This window comes from Varanus komodoensis, unplaced genomic scaffold (genome assembly GCF_004798865.1).
Source record: "Varanus komodoensis strain SLA01 unplaced genomic scaffold, ASM479886v1 scaffold26, whole genome shotgun sequence".
Lineage (NCBI taxonomy): Eukaryota > Metazoa > Chordata > Lepidosauria > Squamata > Varanidae > Varanus > Varanus komodoensis.
This window is the reverse complement of record NW_025335684.1, coordinates 1,479,028-1,495,008: the sequence shown is the minus strand read 5'-3', so window position 1 is coordinate 1,495,008 and position 15,981 is coordinate 1,479,028. Positions and strand designations below refer to the sequence as shown.

The window sequence follows — 15,981 nt, the reverse complement described above, 5'->3', positions numbered from 1 at the left end:
GGCTCGCATGGCCCCGGCCGCCGCCTCCGCGGGCGGACTGGCGGCACCGCGCCGTGAGGACGCGCTTGCCCGCCCGCCGGGTGAGCGGGGGGCGCCCGGGTTACGGGGGACGTGTGCGCCTTCCCGCCCCGCGCCGCGGCCCCGCGGGGAAGTGTGGTCCCCGCGAGCGGGGCCCCCGGGCTGGGGACGGCACGTTGCGCTCGCGGGGCGGGGGTGGCGGCGAGGGGGTCGCGGGGCCGGGAGGGGCGCCCTGCCTGCCTGCCTGCAGTGCTCCTGCGGGGGGCGCGGGCGCGTGGGCGGCTCGGACCCCCCTCATCTCCGGGCGGCGGGCCCGGGGGCCCCTGGCGGAGGGGGGGGGGCTGCGGGGGGCGGGCGCGCGCGCGTGATCCCCGGGCGGGCTCGGGGGAGCGCGCAGGGATGCGCCGGCGGGCGGGAGGCGTTGCTTTCCCGGGGGCGGGGGCGCGCGCGGTTGGGCGATCGCCACCCTGCATGCCGAGTGGCCTTTGTTGTCTCCGCCGGGCTGCGCGCAACAGTTCCGCCGGGGCAGCGCGGCCGGGGGTGGGGGGGAGCCGAGCGGCGCCTCCCGGTAGTGCCGGAACGGTTGGTAGCTGCAAAGCGTTTTCTTGCCTGCTTCCAGCCAGCTCCGGTTTGCTGGAACTGTGCCAGAAAGGAAACGGTGAGCAGGTCTGTGTGTGATGCATGTGATGGTGGGGGGGGGGGGGGGCCTCGGGGGGATTTTCCCGACCGCCCCCCCCCCCCGCATTCCAGTTTGCCAGCCCTGCGCTGGCAGTAAGTTGCTATGCAGTCGGTTGAGCCAGCTGGGCTGGAATCTCTGCGTGCGTGTGCTTAAAGATCAAAGCCCTTTGTGTAAATTACTCAGATTTTGCAACCTGGACTAGTAGCGCTTGTGCAAATTTGCTTAGCAGGGTTTTTTAAGCGTGCGCAAATGCTGAAATGGAGCGCTTCAGCGGTCCCCCGACTTGGCCTGCTTTTGAACATCGGATCGGCCGTGGGCAGGAACCTGCATCCCTCAGATACCTGGGGTGGCTGCTGAATTTTGGTTCCACTATTTTAATTTCATTTCTTAGAAATAAGCACCTGTGGGATTTGCGGGATGTTCGAAAATAACCTTATAGTCTCTGGAAGAGAGAGATCTTGCTAAAATGTGCATTCAGATGGTTCTGGAGGGAGAGGTGTATCGAATGTGCTGAAAGATCTTTATGATGCTAATGATAGTAGAGAAAAATTCTGGCCATGTTGCAAACGTGCTTTCTGTAGCAATATTGGTTATTCGTGCACTTGATATAAACTTTTCAGACAGGGTTAGTTCTCTGGTTGTCAGATGCTTTGTTGATGTGGTTCTTTTTTCTTTAACTCTCTTTAAAGTTAGGAGAATTAAATCTAACTGATCAGAGTAGTTCTGAAGTAACTGCATGCAGTCGCAGCTGACGGCAGTTCTGTGCACATGTCGCTCGCAATAGAGCCCATTGCAAATCAGCCAGAACTATCTTGAGTAAGGAGTGTGGATGTACGTATGTTATGTCTGTGTTTCTGTGCGTCTTGACTCTTCAGCTACTACTCTGAACTACTCTGTAATCTAACCAGACCAACGGACATGAGACTATAATGCTAATTTTGCTCTGAAGTGCCTTAATTCACACCTGTTGTTGATGTGGTGATTTTGTGAGGTTGTTTTTAATGACAGAGGTGTAATTTGGGATGGCCAAATACCTTTCCAGAAAATTTGCTTCAAAACACGCAGACATATGACGAGGTATTTGATGGCAGAATAGATAACCGCTGCAAATATTTTGCAACATTATGATCTCTGACTGTGCCTTGCTGCACATGCCTGCTAAGAAACAGGCTCCCTTGAGGCCGGTCTGCATGCAGGATTGTGACCGGAGTGAAAGGGAAGGTTTCTTTGGTAAGTTATTTACAGGCATGTTCTCGGATTACCTTAATTCCTTCTGATTTTAACAGATGTCTTGCGTGTAATTTTTGCGCAGAGCAGCGGTGACGTTTGCCAAGGAGCAAAGTAAACCAGTCAAACTAGGCAGACGAATTTTCAAGTACTGACTTGTGAATATAAATATTTGGGGGTGTTTGGAGGTTTATATAGGTGTGCGTGCATAGAGAATGAGCCATGCAAAACTGGTACAAAAGGTTTTTTGTGATTGATTGGTAAATGTCCAGGTGTGGACTTGATTCCCCGGAAAGGTCCTTGCGCACCTTGATGCTTCCCCACCAAGGTTGCCTGGCACATTCCCCAGCCCCGTTGCTTAATGATGTAAACCTCATGCGCGTTTGGAGATTTGAAGAACTTAATGTGGAAGAAGCGTGTAATGGCAGCGTGACAATTATTTTGATTGGGTTGTGCACTGCTGCAACCTGTGCTGAATCTCTTGGTATTTGTTACGCTTTCTCTTTTTAAAATCTCGCTATGCATAAGGAATGGAACACTTTTCCTGCTGGTGAACGCCAAAATGGATGCATTTGGAAACTGTCTGGGCTCACACATCACAACACACAGTTGTAGCTTTTTCCCACTGTGGGCTTGTCATGTCCTCTGGACCCAGTTGTATATCTTGTTTTGGGCCTGGAAATCACAAGGCCCAGCAGTGTGGCTTCTCCTTGCCGCATTGGTCAGCTGTGACATCCGAACCTGGGACTTCCCATTTTCCTGTCCGTGATGAAAACACCATAGAGTCCCAAGGAAAGAGTGGCAGCAGAAGGAGCCGCTCTAGCCATTTGCCTCTCTACCACCCATGGCTTCCTAGCAACACGCATCATCATTCGCTTTGTTCCTGTTGGCTGAGCCCAAAACCCTGTTTACTTTCTGAAGCAGGTAAATGCCATGGCAGGTAAAGAGGGGATCTCAGCAAAAGCGTTCCTGTTAATGTGAGAGAAGGGCGGCCTTTGGGGCCTGGATTGGCCGGGAGCCATGGGTGGAGGAACCCTTGGGAGGGGGACGAGGAAGACCCTGCCCAGCCTCAGTGGGGAGGCAATGGGGGCCCCACACGCCCTCCCCGGAATGTGCAGATGATGGGCTTCTTCAGCAGGCCAGTCCGTCGGGCGAGGTCTTTCCTGAAGGCGGGAGTCATGAAAGCTGCCGCTGTGGCTCTTCGCGTCACACTGGTGGCGCGGAGCCATGTTTTGCGAGGACCCTGCCCGGGCTGTGGGATGCCGGGGGGGTCCCCGCATCCCCACTCCTCTCCCTCCCTTCCTCCCTCTTGAGCTCGGCTCGCAGAACGGGGAGGAGTGAGTGCCGGGGTGCGCCTGCTGGTCCTCCTGGTGGATGCATCCGGCCAGCATCCAGAGCCCCCTCCACGCCCTTCTGCCGGGCATGTGGGTTGCCATCGCCACAGGTGACTCCCCGCTGGTCTCCACAAGGGAGTCCCCCGGGGGTGGTGGTGGGCCGGGCGGGAGGAGGCGTTCTGCACCTCGGTCCCGCGTGCCGGCCAGTTCCACCCTGTCCGCTGCCGGTTCCAGTGGCCGGGAGCCTTGGCCAGCCTTTCTCAGCGCAGCCCGAGGCGGCTTGGTGGCCCTGAGCCCGCAAACCCGCCACACCGTTGAGCGGGAAAGGCGGAGAGGAACGGCAACGGGCAGATCAGGCGGATACCGGTGCCTCCCCCCACCCCTGTTTCCGTGTGGCTGCGTGTCGCCCTGCGCCTGCATCAGCATTGCCTGGTGCCGTGGGTTGCATTGTCCGGGTGCAGGAAGCTGGAGCCAGCTGATAGGCACTGGCCACAGGGGGACGGGCGCCCCCCGCTTCCTCCCGCAGCCCCTCGCTGTGCGGAGCTGGCCAGCGAAGGAAGCGGTGAAGGGGTGACAGCGGAGGCACCCTTCCCCTTCCTCGGATGTGGCCGGTGTCTTCGCCGCCTGCTGAGCTTCCGCGGACTGTACCGAGCTCCGTGGGAGAGCCCCTGCTCGCACGTGGGGGCTTCTGGGCCGGGTGGACCACGGGCCCGACTCTGCCTGAGACCGCTTCCTAAGCTGCAAACCAGTCCCCCGTCGAGGAGGAGGGGGCTGGGGGAAATTTCTGTGGAAAGCAAGCAACCGCGCTCGGCTAGCTGGGCCAGGGGTCCAAGCAAACGGAGGGACTGGCCTTCTCGACCGAGTCTCGCCTGAGGAAGCTTGCTCTTGAGATAAAGGCACCGTGGAAAGAATGTGAGCTTAGGATATCAGCTCTCAGAACAGTCCTTACTTGGTTTCGACACTGGATTGTCTCATGGTTTCTGTTGCAGTCATAAAGGCTTGTTGCTGGTTTCTGTGACTTTTAAGGAAGCTGCTTTGATGCGTACTTGTTTCATGCTTTTGATACTGAGCATAAGAGGAAGAGATCTGTGTTTTGCTTTTAATGAATTTCTTCACTGGTTGTGCAAGTGCTGCATTTTAATTCTTTCCACACTGTTAATTGTGAAAATAGTCTGCTGTGTGAGATCGAGCACTCACCTGCTTTTGCTGATGGAAACATTGCTAGACGGAAACCCTCATACTGCAGTTTCCTATTTGTTTCAGAGAATTTCTTTTTAAAACTTGTTTTTTCGAAAGTCTCTTACTTTAGTGTTCCTGTGGCTTATTCCTTCGGTTCCCATATTGAGGGTTGCATTTGAGATCGGAAAATGGCTTCTATGGATTGTCACAATTCATGGAGAAGCAGCTCTCGAAGGCCGTGATTACAGGCTGAACTATTCCCACGGGTCCATAGGAATCCCAAGGTGCCTGGCTTTTGCCGCCTCTCGCACATTGGGCCTGCTGGTTCTGATGTGAGCGGCAGGGAAACACAACAAGCCAGTATCCTGCTGCCTAAGCGTTTCAAATAATGCAACTCTCTTCTAATACGCAGCTTGGAAAGAGTGTTTATAATCCCATGAAATGAACCAAGTAGGTCTCGTTAGTTCCCCCACCTCCTGTCTTTTGAGGTAGAACAGAAAAGTACTTATGTTGAGGGATTTCAGTTCCAAAACGTTCTGTTCATAAGAAGTACGAACATGGCATCTGTTCTGAACCATTTTCTGTTAGAAAATTCAAGCTGTGGTATTGAATGTCTGTCAACAAACATATTGCTTTGAGTGGTTTGAAGAGCTTTGGAGCATTTGTTGTGCTGAAGCCAGTCGGGATTTTTGGTTTTAACTGTACTCCCAAGTTTCTGCCTTCTAGTTCTGATGCACCCTTTCCTAGAAAGCTGACGAAGTGGCTTGGCTGACCACTGCGCTTGCAGGTGACTTTCCTTGGTACTTCGAAGTCTTTCACAAAAACAGCTCACCGGGCCTACCTGGCCCACTGTTTATTGGCTCGGCGGCTGACCGGTCGCCCAGGTGGGAAGCCACAAGCGGGACGTGAGTGCTGCCATACCGCTTCCCATGCTCCCCAGCAAGTGAAACCGACACTTGATGTGCTCTGAGGTTTTTAGAACTCTTTTTTTCAATTGCATGGGGTTTGAAGGGAAGCAATGTGCTGGATTGCCGGGGCAAAGGTTAAGAGCAGCAGTGAGCGAAACATAAACCTCCGAGCCATTATTTAGAGAGACTGAAGCGGCATGGCATTGTTGAATGTCGACACTAAAAAATATTCACTTGGGTTTGGGAATTAATTGCCTGTTGGTTCTGGGTGTTTATCTTTTATTTCTTGCTTAAAAGTGCTGTCTCTCTGCTTCCACCTTCTGTCTTTTGTATTCTAAGGGCTGTAGCCTTGTGTGTTACTTCGAAGCCTCCGATGCTAATTCGTTCTTTGCCAGTCTTTGATTCTTTCTTGACTGATTGATTGCAAGCATTTATATCCTGTCCTTCTGCGGAAGTGCTCAGGACGGCTTATATGATATAAAATTCTAAAATACAATATTAAAACTACAATTATTAAAACATTTAAAATTGAACATATCAACTAAGGAAAAAGGAAACTAGAATAGAAAGTGTGACTGTGAAACAAACACAGACAGAAAACCTTAAAATATCTAAAACCCTTAATTGTTAAAATGATGGTTAAAAAGGGGTGTAGTGTTGGTGCCAGGCAGACCTCTCCGGGGAGCGCATTCCATAGTCTGGGCGCCACTGCGGAGAAGGCTCTCCTCTGGGGAGACACCCTCCGTACTTTCTTCGGGGGGGGGGGTGAACTCACTGTAGTCCCACACCAGATTGGGGAAGGCCGAGTTGTCGTGATGGTGTGTGTTGTAGTTCCTCTGAAGGTTCAGCCTTCTGTTTCGAGCGCTTAGGGGGAGCACCTTTTGCTAAGCGCAGCTGTCCATAGCGAATGACGAATGGCAAAAGAGCGCTCTCCCCCGCGCGGAAGGCGGCTGCTTCTAGGTAATGCTGGAAGTTTGCTAAAAACGGTATTTTGCCACTTGCATTTCAAGGGAGTTTGGGAATGAGCAGGCGACCGGTTGCTCAGAGTCTGGATGACAGATGCCACCCGAAGGCTCTGTGTCGGAGGCTGCCCTAAATGTTCACTGTTGCAGAAAATGTGCTCGGGAAACCTCAGAAATCTCTCGCCAGCAGTGGGGGAGCCCCCTCGCCAGACTGGCCTTTCCCTCCCTGGCGATCTTCTTTCGGCAGAAGCCGCCCCGCATTTGCATACACTTTGAAGAGCACTGGGGAATCTTCCGCCGCCTGGGATAATGAGTATTTTTTATTCGTGGCCACAGTGCACCAGTCTGAGCTTCCAGCAACTCCGGGTGTCCTGTGTCTGCAGTCGGAAGGCATTCACCGGACCTCCCGCTGAAGCTGCAGCGAGTCTGGGAAGCGGGAATGTGCCGCTCCTTCAGGAGCCAGTTTACGGAAAGCGGGAAGGGCGCCGATACCTCGTGGAAGGGCGCCGATACCTCGTGGAATGTGCCGCTCCCTTCAGGCCTCGGAGCAAGCAGACGCCCATTTGCAAGACGCGGGGAGCCGCTGGGAAGCGCTGGCTTGGCTGCAGTGCTCATGCATGGCTCAGCTTGAGACCGGATGCCTGTTTGCCGTGGGGCCAGGCTGGAGGTTCGGCTAGTAGAGGGTGAAGCCCTAGATAACTTGGGACTAGGAAATGTGGCCGAGCTCCCGCTGCCTTGCTACCCTGCCCGGTCCTCGGGTGGCACGTCTCTTGCGATTCCACATGGCCCTAGAGTCCCCGGCAGAAGAGCCTTCGGGATGGGGCGCCGTTTCCCTGGAACTCCCTGCCTCTGGAGGTCAGGCGGGCACCTACCTGGTGTTATTTTTGCTGCCCGCTGAAAGCACTCAGTTCGGGAAGCTGTCCAAAATCGGCTAGCAGTGGTATTTATCGAGAGCTTGTGTGCCTGCGGTTTTTAAAAAATTAACACGGTGTTTTATTTTTATCTTTTTGGTACACTGCGCAGTAAAATACTGACACATCTTCATAAAACGATTGAGTGCTTGAAGCCACGGATGCGCATCTTCTGGTGCGGGCGGACAGGACGGGGCCTGATCACTAAGACCTGCTTGGACCCGGCGCTGGGGCCTGCGGCGCAACTCTGTGAGCGCGAAGCAAAACACCGCGGGGGCATTTGGGTCTGCGTGTGCGCGGCACGCAGGGCTGGCTGCGTCTCCGGAGTCGGCATCGTCTTGTGTTGCTAAGAGCGCGGCAGCCACTGCCGGAGGATTGTCGCGTGAGTACAATTCAGCACAGCCTGCAGATGCGCGAAATCCCGATAGGCCTCCCGATCTTAGTGCAACTGTTGTTGTTGGATCGCTTCCCCCCATGATGGAGTGGCAGAGCATGCGCATCCTTTCCCAGCAGGTAACAGTTTAACGCCCAGAAAAGCCAACTTGTGTTTGAAAACTTTCCAGTTCCTAGCCTCTTTGGGCCTGTTTGCATAGACGCCCTTCCTTGAGTCAGTCGGCTTTTGAATGTTTGAGCCATGGGTCATAACAACTGGTGCAGAGCATAATTGCAGTTGCAAGCAAGTCGGGAGAGGGTGTGCTTGCGTTGCAGCTGCACTGCGGCCTGCGAGGTACCGGAGGCGTTGGAGGCGGCCCTCACTCCCCCCAGTTCCGTCCATGCCAGCCAGGGGGGCTGGCGGCTGTACTTCGACCCAGCCAGAGAGTTCCAGGCTGCGGAAGGCTGCGCCAGCCCCACTTCCTAGGAATGGGGGCGGGGGGACTGCAGTATTAATGCTCTCTCCATCTGAGGTGCCTTCACTACTCCCAGCTTGAGCTTGGGGCTTGTAGGACGTCCACCATGGTCTTACTTTTTGTAAGGTACCTTGGTTTTCCTGTGTGAAACTAATCCCCGAGTAGAAACTGGCTCAGGACCAGATTGTGAAGCGTAGCCGCTCTTCCTGCGCGGGGAGAGTGGGAGAAGACGGCAGTTTGGGTGAGGCATTTGGGCCTCGAGGTGAAGCAGTGTGAACATTGGCTTGCTTGCCGCTTTCGGGAAACAATGTTTTGGATCCCATAGCACGGGGTTGCAGCTCTCCACACGGAGAGAGGTGTGTTGTGGAGACTGATCCAGAAGGGAGCTGAAGCCAGCAGCAAGTAATTAGACGCGTGGTATTGGACTATATAATTAGACCATGAAAGTTCAGTTGCAGGGTGTATCTGCTTGCGGGCATCTGCTGAATGCATTTAGAACCGAGGCTTTTGTGAGAAAAGTTCTAGACCTTCAAAAATAGCCTCCAATTTTGTAATCTCTTGCTTTAAAAACTGGGCAGGAAGAGAATCGACTAACTTGGGATAAAGGCTTTAGGGCCTGGTTGTAGGGCTTTAGACCCAAAGTCCTACAGCTCCCAGTATGTCCCAGTCGGGGCTGTTTTTCCCCCAGATGCCTAACCATGCATCAGATTGAGCCTTAAACAACTCGACTTTGCCCGTCTGTTGATCCTGCTAGTGAGTCCCCTGCCCTGGCTTATCCTGACGTGTAGACATTTCTCTGCCACAGTGAGTCCGGTGTCTGCGAGTGCAGCGCAGTCGATGCCCCTCCGCGCCCACTGTTGGTGGGGTTCTGCCATGCCCGCCGCTGGATGGATCTCTCCCATGCTCAGATGCGCCTGGTGTAGACGCCTTGTCTGGCTCGGTGCCAGCCCTATCCAGCCTGCCAGCCCCCGGGTCCTTTGGACCTTGGTTCCCAGCACTCCCTGGCCCTTGGCTGTTCTTGCTGGGGCTGATGGGAGCTGAAGTCCAAAACATGGGGGCAGCATTCTGTTAGGAAAGCCTCCGGGCAGCGTGTCCATGTTGCGCAATAGGGTGACGTCGCAGGACCTCTTCCCGTCTGCACAGCTCGCCGAGTTTCTTCCTTTCTGAGAGGCCTTGGGTGTCGTGTTTTCTCGACTCGAGGGCTCGGTGGATGCAGCATCTTTTTCTTCCCCGTGAATCAGGGTTTCTCCTCCTCCTCTTCCTTCCTGTCTGTGCTCAGTGATTCCTACTCATGGCTTAATGAGTTCTCTTTGCCTTCCTTTCCTTCTGTCACCCCCTCACGCAGCACGTAACGCGCCTTGAAATGCTTGGTATTTACAATGCGTGGGAGCCAGGGCAGGGCACGCAGCAGAGGAGCCAAGCCAGGCAGATCTGTTTGCTCCCTGAACGGACCACCTGGCCGCCCCGTGCGTGTCCCCCCGCGTTCTGTGGAACAACAGTGGGGTGCAGATAGAACAGGTAACTTACTGGACAGCATCGCTTGAACATTCAGGCCACAGATGCGTCTGTTAGGAACCCTCCCCACACCAGAGAGCCCCATCATATTGACCCCATTGCTTATCGTTTATGTAAACTATAGTCTACATTGTGAGAAAGCTACTTCTGAAAACTCGCAGAATGATCCCTTGTAAAATAACGGGATGAGATGATGGGGCATGTTTCAGCAGTGTGGTCAGACACCCATGGCGTGCACCGTGCTTTCGCTGCAACCTCCAATTCAAGGAGGCGTTATTAAAGGTCAGCACTGGGGGGGAATAAAAGCGCTCCCCCACCTAGACTGGGAATGGTCTTTCGTCTTGGAGAACCACATCTCTTAGGACATTAATCTCTTGGGCCTCTTGCTGCCTGCCCGCCCGCCCGCCTTCTTCCGCGCCCGGGTGGCATGCTGTTTGAATGGCAAAAAAGGGAAATGGAAAGCTCCCATAAATTTGGCTGCCACCTTCCTTTTATAGACTGGAAGCCCGAAGAAGACCATCATATGGCGCTCGGGGGAGTGGCATTCATTCCCTCCCCACTCCTTCCCGAATCAAACCTTGCTTCCCAAACCCTGGTGTGACCCCGTCTCTGAGTAACGTCGCGTTTTAAGCAATCTGTGTGAGAAGCAGGTGGTGCGTGGGGGCAGTCCCAGCGCTCCGTGCTGTTCCGTTCACACGGATCGCGCTTTCCCCCTTGCGCACAAAGGTGCAGCAGACCTGCCATGCATCCTGCCCGTGGGGTCTTGCGGCCCCTTGTGATGGCGCCGTCTCTGCAGCACGGCTGAGCACAGTGTCCCCTTCCTTGCCTGGCTTTGGAGACGGGTTTCTTGAGCCTTATTTTTAAAAGCTTGGGGGTTTGGGCAACACAACTGGTGTACAGTGTGATTTATTCTTCAGCTAGAAATTTTTGACTGAGAGGGTTTAATTACATTTCACATGTGAATGCATATGATTGCCCGTTTCCCCTGCTGAGTTTTGAGCAGAGGAGTCATGGATGGGGAAAGACGCAAGTTCTCCGTCCTCTGCTTCTCCCCTGCAAATCACCCTTTCTTTCTTTCTTTCTTTCTTTCTTTCTTTCTTTCTTTCTTTCTTTCTTACTTACTTACTTACTTACTTACTTACTTACTTACTTACTTACTTACTTACTTATTTATTTATTTATTTAGAAAATTTCTATGCCATCCCATTCGCCGAAGCCTCGGGGCGGCTCGCAAATATATCAATTAAAATATTATACAATAAAAATATAAAACAAGTTAAAAAATATAAAATAAGTCGCCCTGGCTGAAGAATAAAATAAATAAATAGTATTAACAGTTAAAATGACTTTTGAACAAAAAGGTCTTGGGCTAGCGCCGACAAACAAATAACGACGGCGCCAGGCGGACCTCTCTGGGGAGCGCATTCCATAGGTTGGGCGCCACCGCAGAGAAAGCCCTCCTCCGAGTACTCACCCTCCTAATTTCCTTCACGGAGGGTTCCCGGAGAAGGGCCTCTCCCGCAGATCTCAAGGGGCACGCGGGCATATATGGACGTAAGCGCTCCTTCAGGTAGCCAGGACCCAAGCCGTTTAGGGCTTTATAGGTCATCACCAACACCTTGAATTGAGCCTGGACTTCAATGGGAAGCCAGTGAAGCTGATGGAGGACTGGAGTCATGTAAACATAACGCCCAGTCCCCGTCATCAGCCTGGCAGCCTGTTCCCGTTCTACCTTTCCACGGAGAAGCAGGGCTCCTGACTCGCAGCTGGGTTTTACTTTCATTTAGTTTTCAAAGCTGCAGTCCTGAATGCGCTTAACTTCCGAAGACGTCTCCTTGAAGTCAGTGGAATTCGTGTCAAGTAAACACGGTGTGGATAGGGACACAGAATACGTCCTGCGTAAGTAAGAGGCTTCTTGATCGATGTCATTCTAAGAGCCAGGCCGGAAATGTACGGTACTTCGTCTGTCGGACGCACCGAATGCTGCCGTGTCGTTGGCTTTCGCTTGCTCCTTTTTACTGGGGGTAATTAAAAGTGTTTCTCTGTCTTGTGAACTGAGGCTTTTCCTGCTGTTCGTAGCTTGTGAGGCATTGCATTCCTCTTACACGGAACATTAAAATAGGAATCTCGTTTTGGCCTCCCTTTTTAACTACTGGTGCTTTAAAACGTGGGCGATTTGTGTTAACTTGCGGTGTGGAATGCTACCTTGCATAGAACTAGTTGCGCATCTTCCTTGCTGTGCATTGTGCAATTTTATGTTACTTTTATTATGCCACTTAGTGTATTAAACCAGCCTTGCAGGTAGGTGCAAACATTTACTAGCTCACAAAACCTGCCTGCTCGAGTGTGTGTAGAAAAGCTTAAGTGATGGATTTGGCAAGCGACTCACCTGGAAGGGATTTTCACTTGCCTCTAGGGTGGAGTAGAGAAACTTTTTTATTTCCATCCAGGTTATTGTCCCTCAAAGTAACCTCTGGGGAGCGGGGCAGGGAGCAGTCAGGGCCAGAGCTGGGGTTGATAGGACCTGTTTCCCTCTTCTGGTTTCCTTTTCCCTTGCTTCCCCCAGCACCTGGACAGGGATGACTTTTGAAAGCAGGAGTCAAGCTGGAGCGGAGCACCTGCTGGGCCAGGAAGCGCACACAAGCTGTGAGCACATGGGTCTGCGTTGAGAAATGGCGCAAGCATCTTTATAGCCAGTAGTATTAACAGTTTTTACTACATTCCATGATTTGCTCTTTTTAATGCCTTCTTAAAACCTTAGAAGAACAACTGTGGGCTATGTCCCTATACACGAAAATATGCAAAATACATAGGTATGAATTGTATGTCTTGTTTAACCTGCATGGCCACTGTTATCTTGTGAACAAATATTAGAGGTAGCAATTAAGCAATTATTTAAAACCTCAGCCGAGTGGCTCATGAAACCGTCCTTCTTTTTGCTGAGCTCCAAGCTAAAAAACATGGCACCGAATCGAGTAAGGGAAATGCTCGTGGTTTCTAGCAGTCTGTTCTTAAAGACTGCAGTGCTGTTCACGTCTTTCTCTTGGGCTTCTGCTTCAGGAGATCTGTGTTTAAGCGGGTATCTGTGTCTAATGTCTCTGAATAAAGAGAAGCAGTGGAGGTGATCTTCAGCACTGGAGCTGATGCGTTTCTGTCTGTCCACGGTGCGCTTGATGCCTCCTGGCTGTCTTGATCGTTGGTCCTTGGAAGTGTGGAGCTCGTGATTCAAAACTGACTGTGGCACCATCTTCCCCGTGCCACCGGTTGCTGGCCATGCCCGAGGGGCCTCCCCGAGCCAGGACGTTGGGCCGCCCGCCTCTTTACCTGTGGGGATTCTGGTCTGGGTGAGGAAAGGGGCCCTTTTGCGTGAGTTGCAGAGCTGAGGGAATTGGCCGTCCCCGCGTGGGGCCTTCCGTTACGCTGGGGCAAATGCACATGGCGGTAGAAGGTTAGGATTGCAGCCCATTTGGGCCCGTCTGTGTCCGCTTGAAAGGTCACCTGATATTTTGGAATCTGCCTTCCAGACGAAGCCTTTGAGGCAAAGGCGGGGATTCCCGCAAAGGCAAAGCGACTGGCGTTCTCCTGGCTAGACCAGCGTGCCGTGGTTCGAGGCAGGAGCTGGCCGTAGGCGCGGGTGGCGCTCCGTGCTTCTGGCAGTGTCGCTGGCCGCCTGAGCCACGGCCCCCGGGAGGGGCGGGACCAGCTGAGCCGCTGCACAGCCAGCAAGGCCAGGGACCCCTTGAAAGTGCGGGTCACGTTCCAGCTGGGGAAACAAGTCATCAGATCTTGAGTGGGGGGTGGCTGAGCGGCTTCAGCGACCCTAAGCTGACAAGCTGGTGCAGCCGTTTAGCAGCTCCCTGTCCTTTAGAAGTCAACTTGCTTGGGTGTTCTCGTTCTGATATTTTCAACGAGCAGCTGCTGCGTGAAATTTAATTTTGATTCCTGCTGCAGTTGCAAGTTCGTTGGCTCTGTAGGGAATCCTGTTTTTGCTGAGTTTTCAAGTTTACTTAGTGATTCATTGCTAAACTAGTAATCCGCTATGGTCTCGTTAAAAAGGCTCATTTCCTACTAATGCAATTCTCCATGCTTAATTAAAATAACTTACTGTTTATTGTTTTTCTGTTCAATGCACAATTTTTGTTGTCAAGGAACAGTCTTGACAGCAGCTTTGAGATCTTGATGTGTGATGCACTTTGATGAAAGGGAGAATCGGGGGAGTGCTTTGACTGCGGGGCAGTCTAGAAATACAATCACAACAGCAATAGTAATGTCGGTAGGGAGGCGTGCATAGACCTTGCGGTCCTGGTGCTGGCCCAGGGATCGTTCTGGATGGGCACTGCTCTCTTCCCCAACCGGGTGCCCGGCCGGTATTTGCTGCTTCCGCTTCCAGCAGCCCCAGATGTCTTCTGAGCAGACGGACGTTGTCCTGGGCTGCGGAGGCCTGTGTAGGGTGGTGCCTGGTCTGTGATTCCTTTGTCGTGCATCCTGCGCCTGTGACTGGGAGGAATGTCCTACATTTGTTGTGTAGATAAGCCCTTAAAGAGGAGCTGTCAACACTTCTGGGAGGGGAGGAAACCACTTCCGTAGAACCGGCTCGAGCGAGAGACGCAGAGCAGTGTCATGTCGCCTGCGTGTGCCGTTCTCGCCTGGCACTTTTATGAAAGGTGTTATCTGTGTCCGCATTCTATTTATAGATGGTTTAAAGGGGGGAACTTTTTATTTTGCAGCTTCTGTTTTCTTTCCGTGGGTCTAGAACAAAGCAATTAATTGCCTGTAACAGAACCGAGGACATCGCTGTTGTTTTTTCTTTCTTTTTTAGGCCAGCGTTTCCAGTTTCTTTGGTCGCTTTGACTAGAGGAGGAAATGACTTTACCAGGACTCACACCAAGCTGGTCACGGTGTCATCCTATCACAGGGACTTACAGCACAGAAAAAACTGTGGCCCATCTCTAAGGGCCTTTTTCTCAGGAGGGAGCTGGCTTGGCTAGGAGAAGGTAAACATGACCTCGATTAGGCGGCAGATGAAGAACATTGTGAACAATTACTCCGAGGCGGAAATAAAAGTTCGGGAGGCGACCTCAAACGACCCATGGGGTCCTTCCAGCTCCTTGATGACTGAAATCGCGGATCTGACCTACAACGTCGTGGCCTTTTCTGAAATCATGAGCATGATCTGGAAGCGGCTGAACGACCACGGCAAGAACTGGAGACACGTCTACAAGGCACTCACCCTCTTGGATTACCTGATCAAGACCGGCTCGGAGAGGGTGGCTCAGCAGTGCAAAGAGAACATCTTTGCCATCCAGACCCTGAAGGATTTCCAGTACATCGACCGGGACGGGAAGGACCAGGGCATCAACGTGCGGGAGAAGTCCAAGCAGCTGGTGTCCCTTCTGAAAGACGATGACCGGCTCAAGGCAGAGCGGGCCCAGGCCTTGAAGACCAAAGAGCGCATGGCACAGGTAGCCACCGGCGTCGGCAGCAACCAGATCACCTTCGGCAGGGGCTCCAGCCAACCCAACCTGTCCACCAGCTACTCGGAGCAAGAGTATGGCAAATCCGGAGGCTCTCCGGCGTCTTACCACGGGTGTAAGTACGGGTTCCTGGCTGGGTTGCGGGGCTCCTTCAGAGTTCCGACTCTCTTCTCATTTCTGGATGCGTCACAGATGCCTTAAAATGCTCGCGAAGTGCCGGTGATGTGAGGGAACACGCGGAACTGGAGAGGCCCGCGGTGTCGATCCAGTTCATTCAAGCAAATTCTTCAGTTACGCTGTCACAGGGCTCCTTCTGGTTCTCCGCAGCCACTCACCGAATGTTGCTCCATGTGTATTATCAGTATTTCTGTGCTCTTAGAATCCAGGGCTTCCTGCCTGAAGCGGTGACGAGAATCTTACTTTTTTTCAATGGCCTGTTAATAGTCGTAGCTCATTATCTGGCTTTTGCTGCGACAGTTTCTCCAAAACCAAACGTGCTCTAGATTTTACTGTCCAGCAGTTGTCGTGTGTGCCAGCATGCTCGCCCACAAGCAGCGAAAATCAATACTCCCCTTCCGGAAGGCCCCTGTCTTCTTTGTTCTCTTTCGCTTACTGGTTTCCATTCATGTACATTCCAGTAAATTAATTGAGGATGAAATCTGCAACCTTTTGTTTCCAGAAGCTAATTCCTGATCAAAGGCTGGAAACATTGCATGGGTATTGAGTTTCTGCTGGAATGTTGCTGGTTTGGAAAGGGAGTGCTTACCCTTGTTTAATATCCTGTTCTGGGGGTGGGGGGGGGTAGGTTGTAACCATTTAAATGGAAAATGGCTATTCTTGGCACATCTCCCCCTCCCCTCCCCTCCAGTAAATTAATTGGAGAAAGGGTACGCACTCCCCTCCGTCCGAGCTGTGGCCCCTGGTAA

General features: G+C 52.7%; 1 protein-coding gene across 8 annotated transcripts in view; it reads left to right on the top strand.

Annotated features, from left to right (window-relative positions):
- EPN2 (epsin 2) overlaps positions 1-15,981 on the top strand; it is a 37,884-nt gene that overhangs the window by 2,208 nt on the left and 19,695 nt on the right. Inside the window, exons 1-3 of one of the 8 annotated variants that reach the window (XM_044433447.1) lie at positions 4,219-5,224; positions 7,331-7,600; positions 14,401-15,170. In XM_044433447.1, the coding sequence (XP_044289382.1) occupies positions 14,582-15,170 (589 nt within the window). In that variant the 5' untranslated portion in view covers positions 4,219-5,224; positions 7,331-7,600; positions 14,401-14,581. Of the gene's footprint in view, positions 1-61; positions 81-4,218; positions 5,225-6,117; positions 7,601-7,623; positions 7,732-11,408; positions 15,171-15,981 lie in introns of those variants that run through there. The other 7 variants (XM_044433448.1, XM_044433452.1, XM_044433446.1 and 4 more) reach the window with 7 other exon arrangements.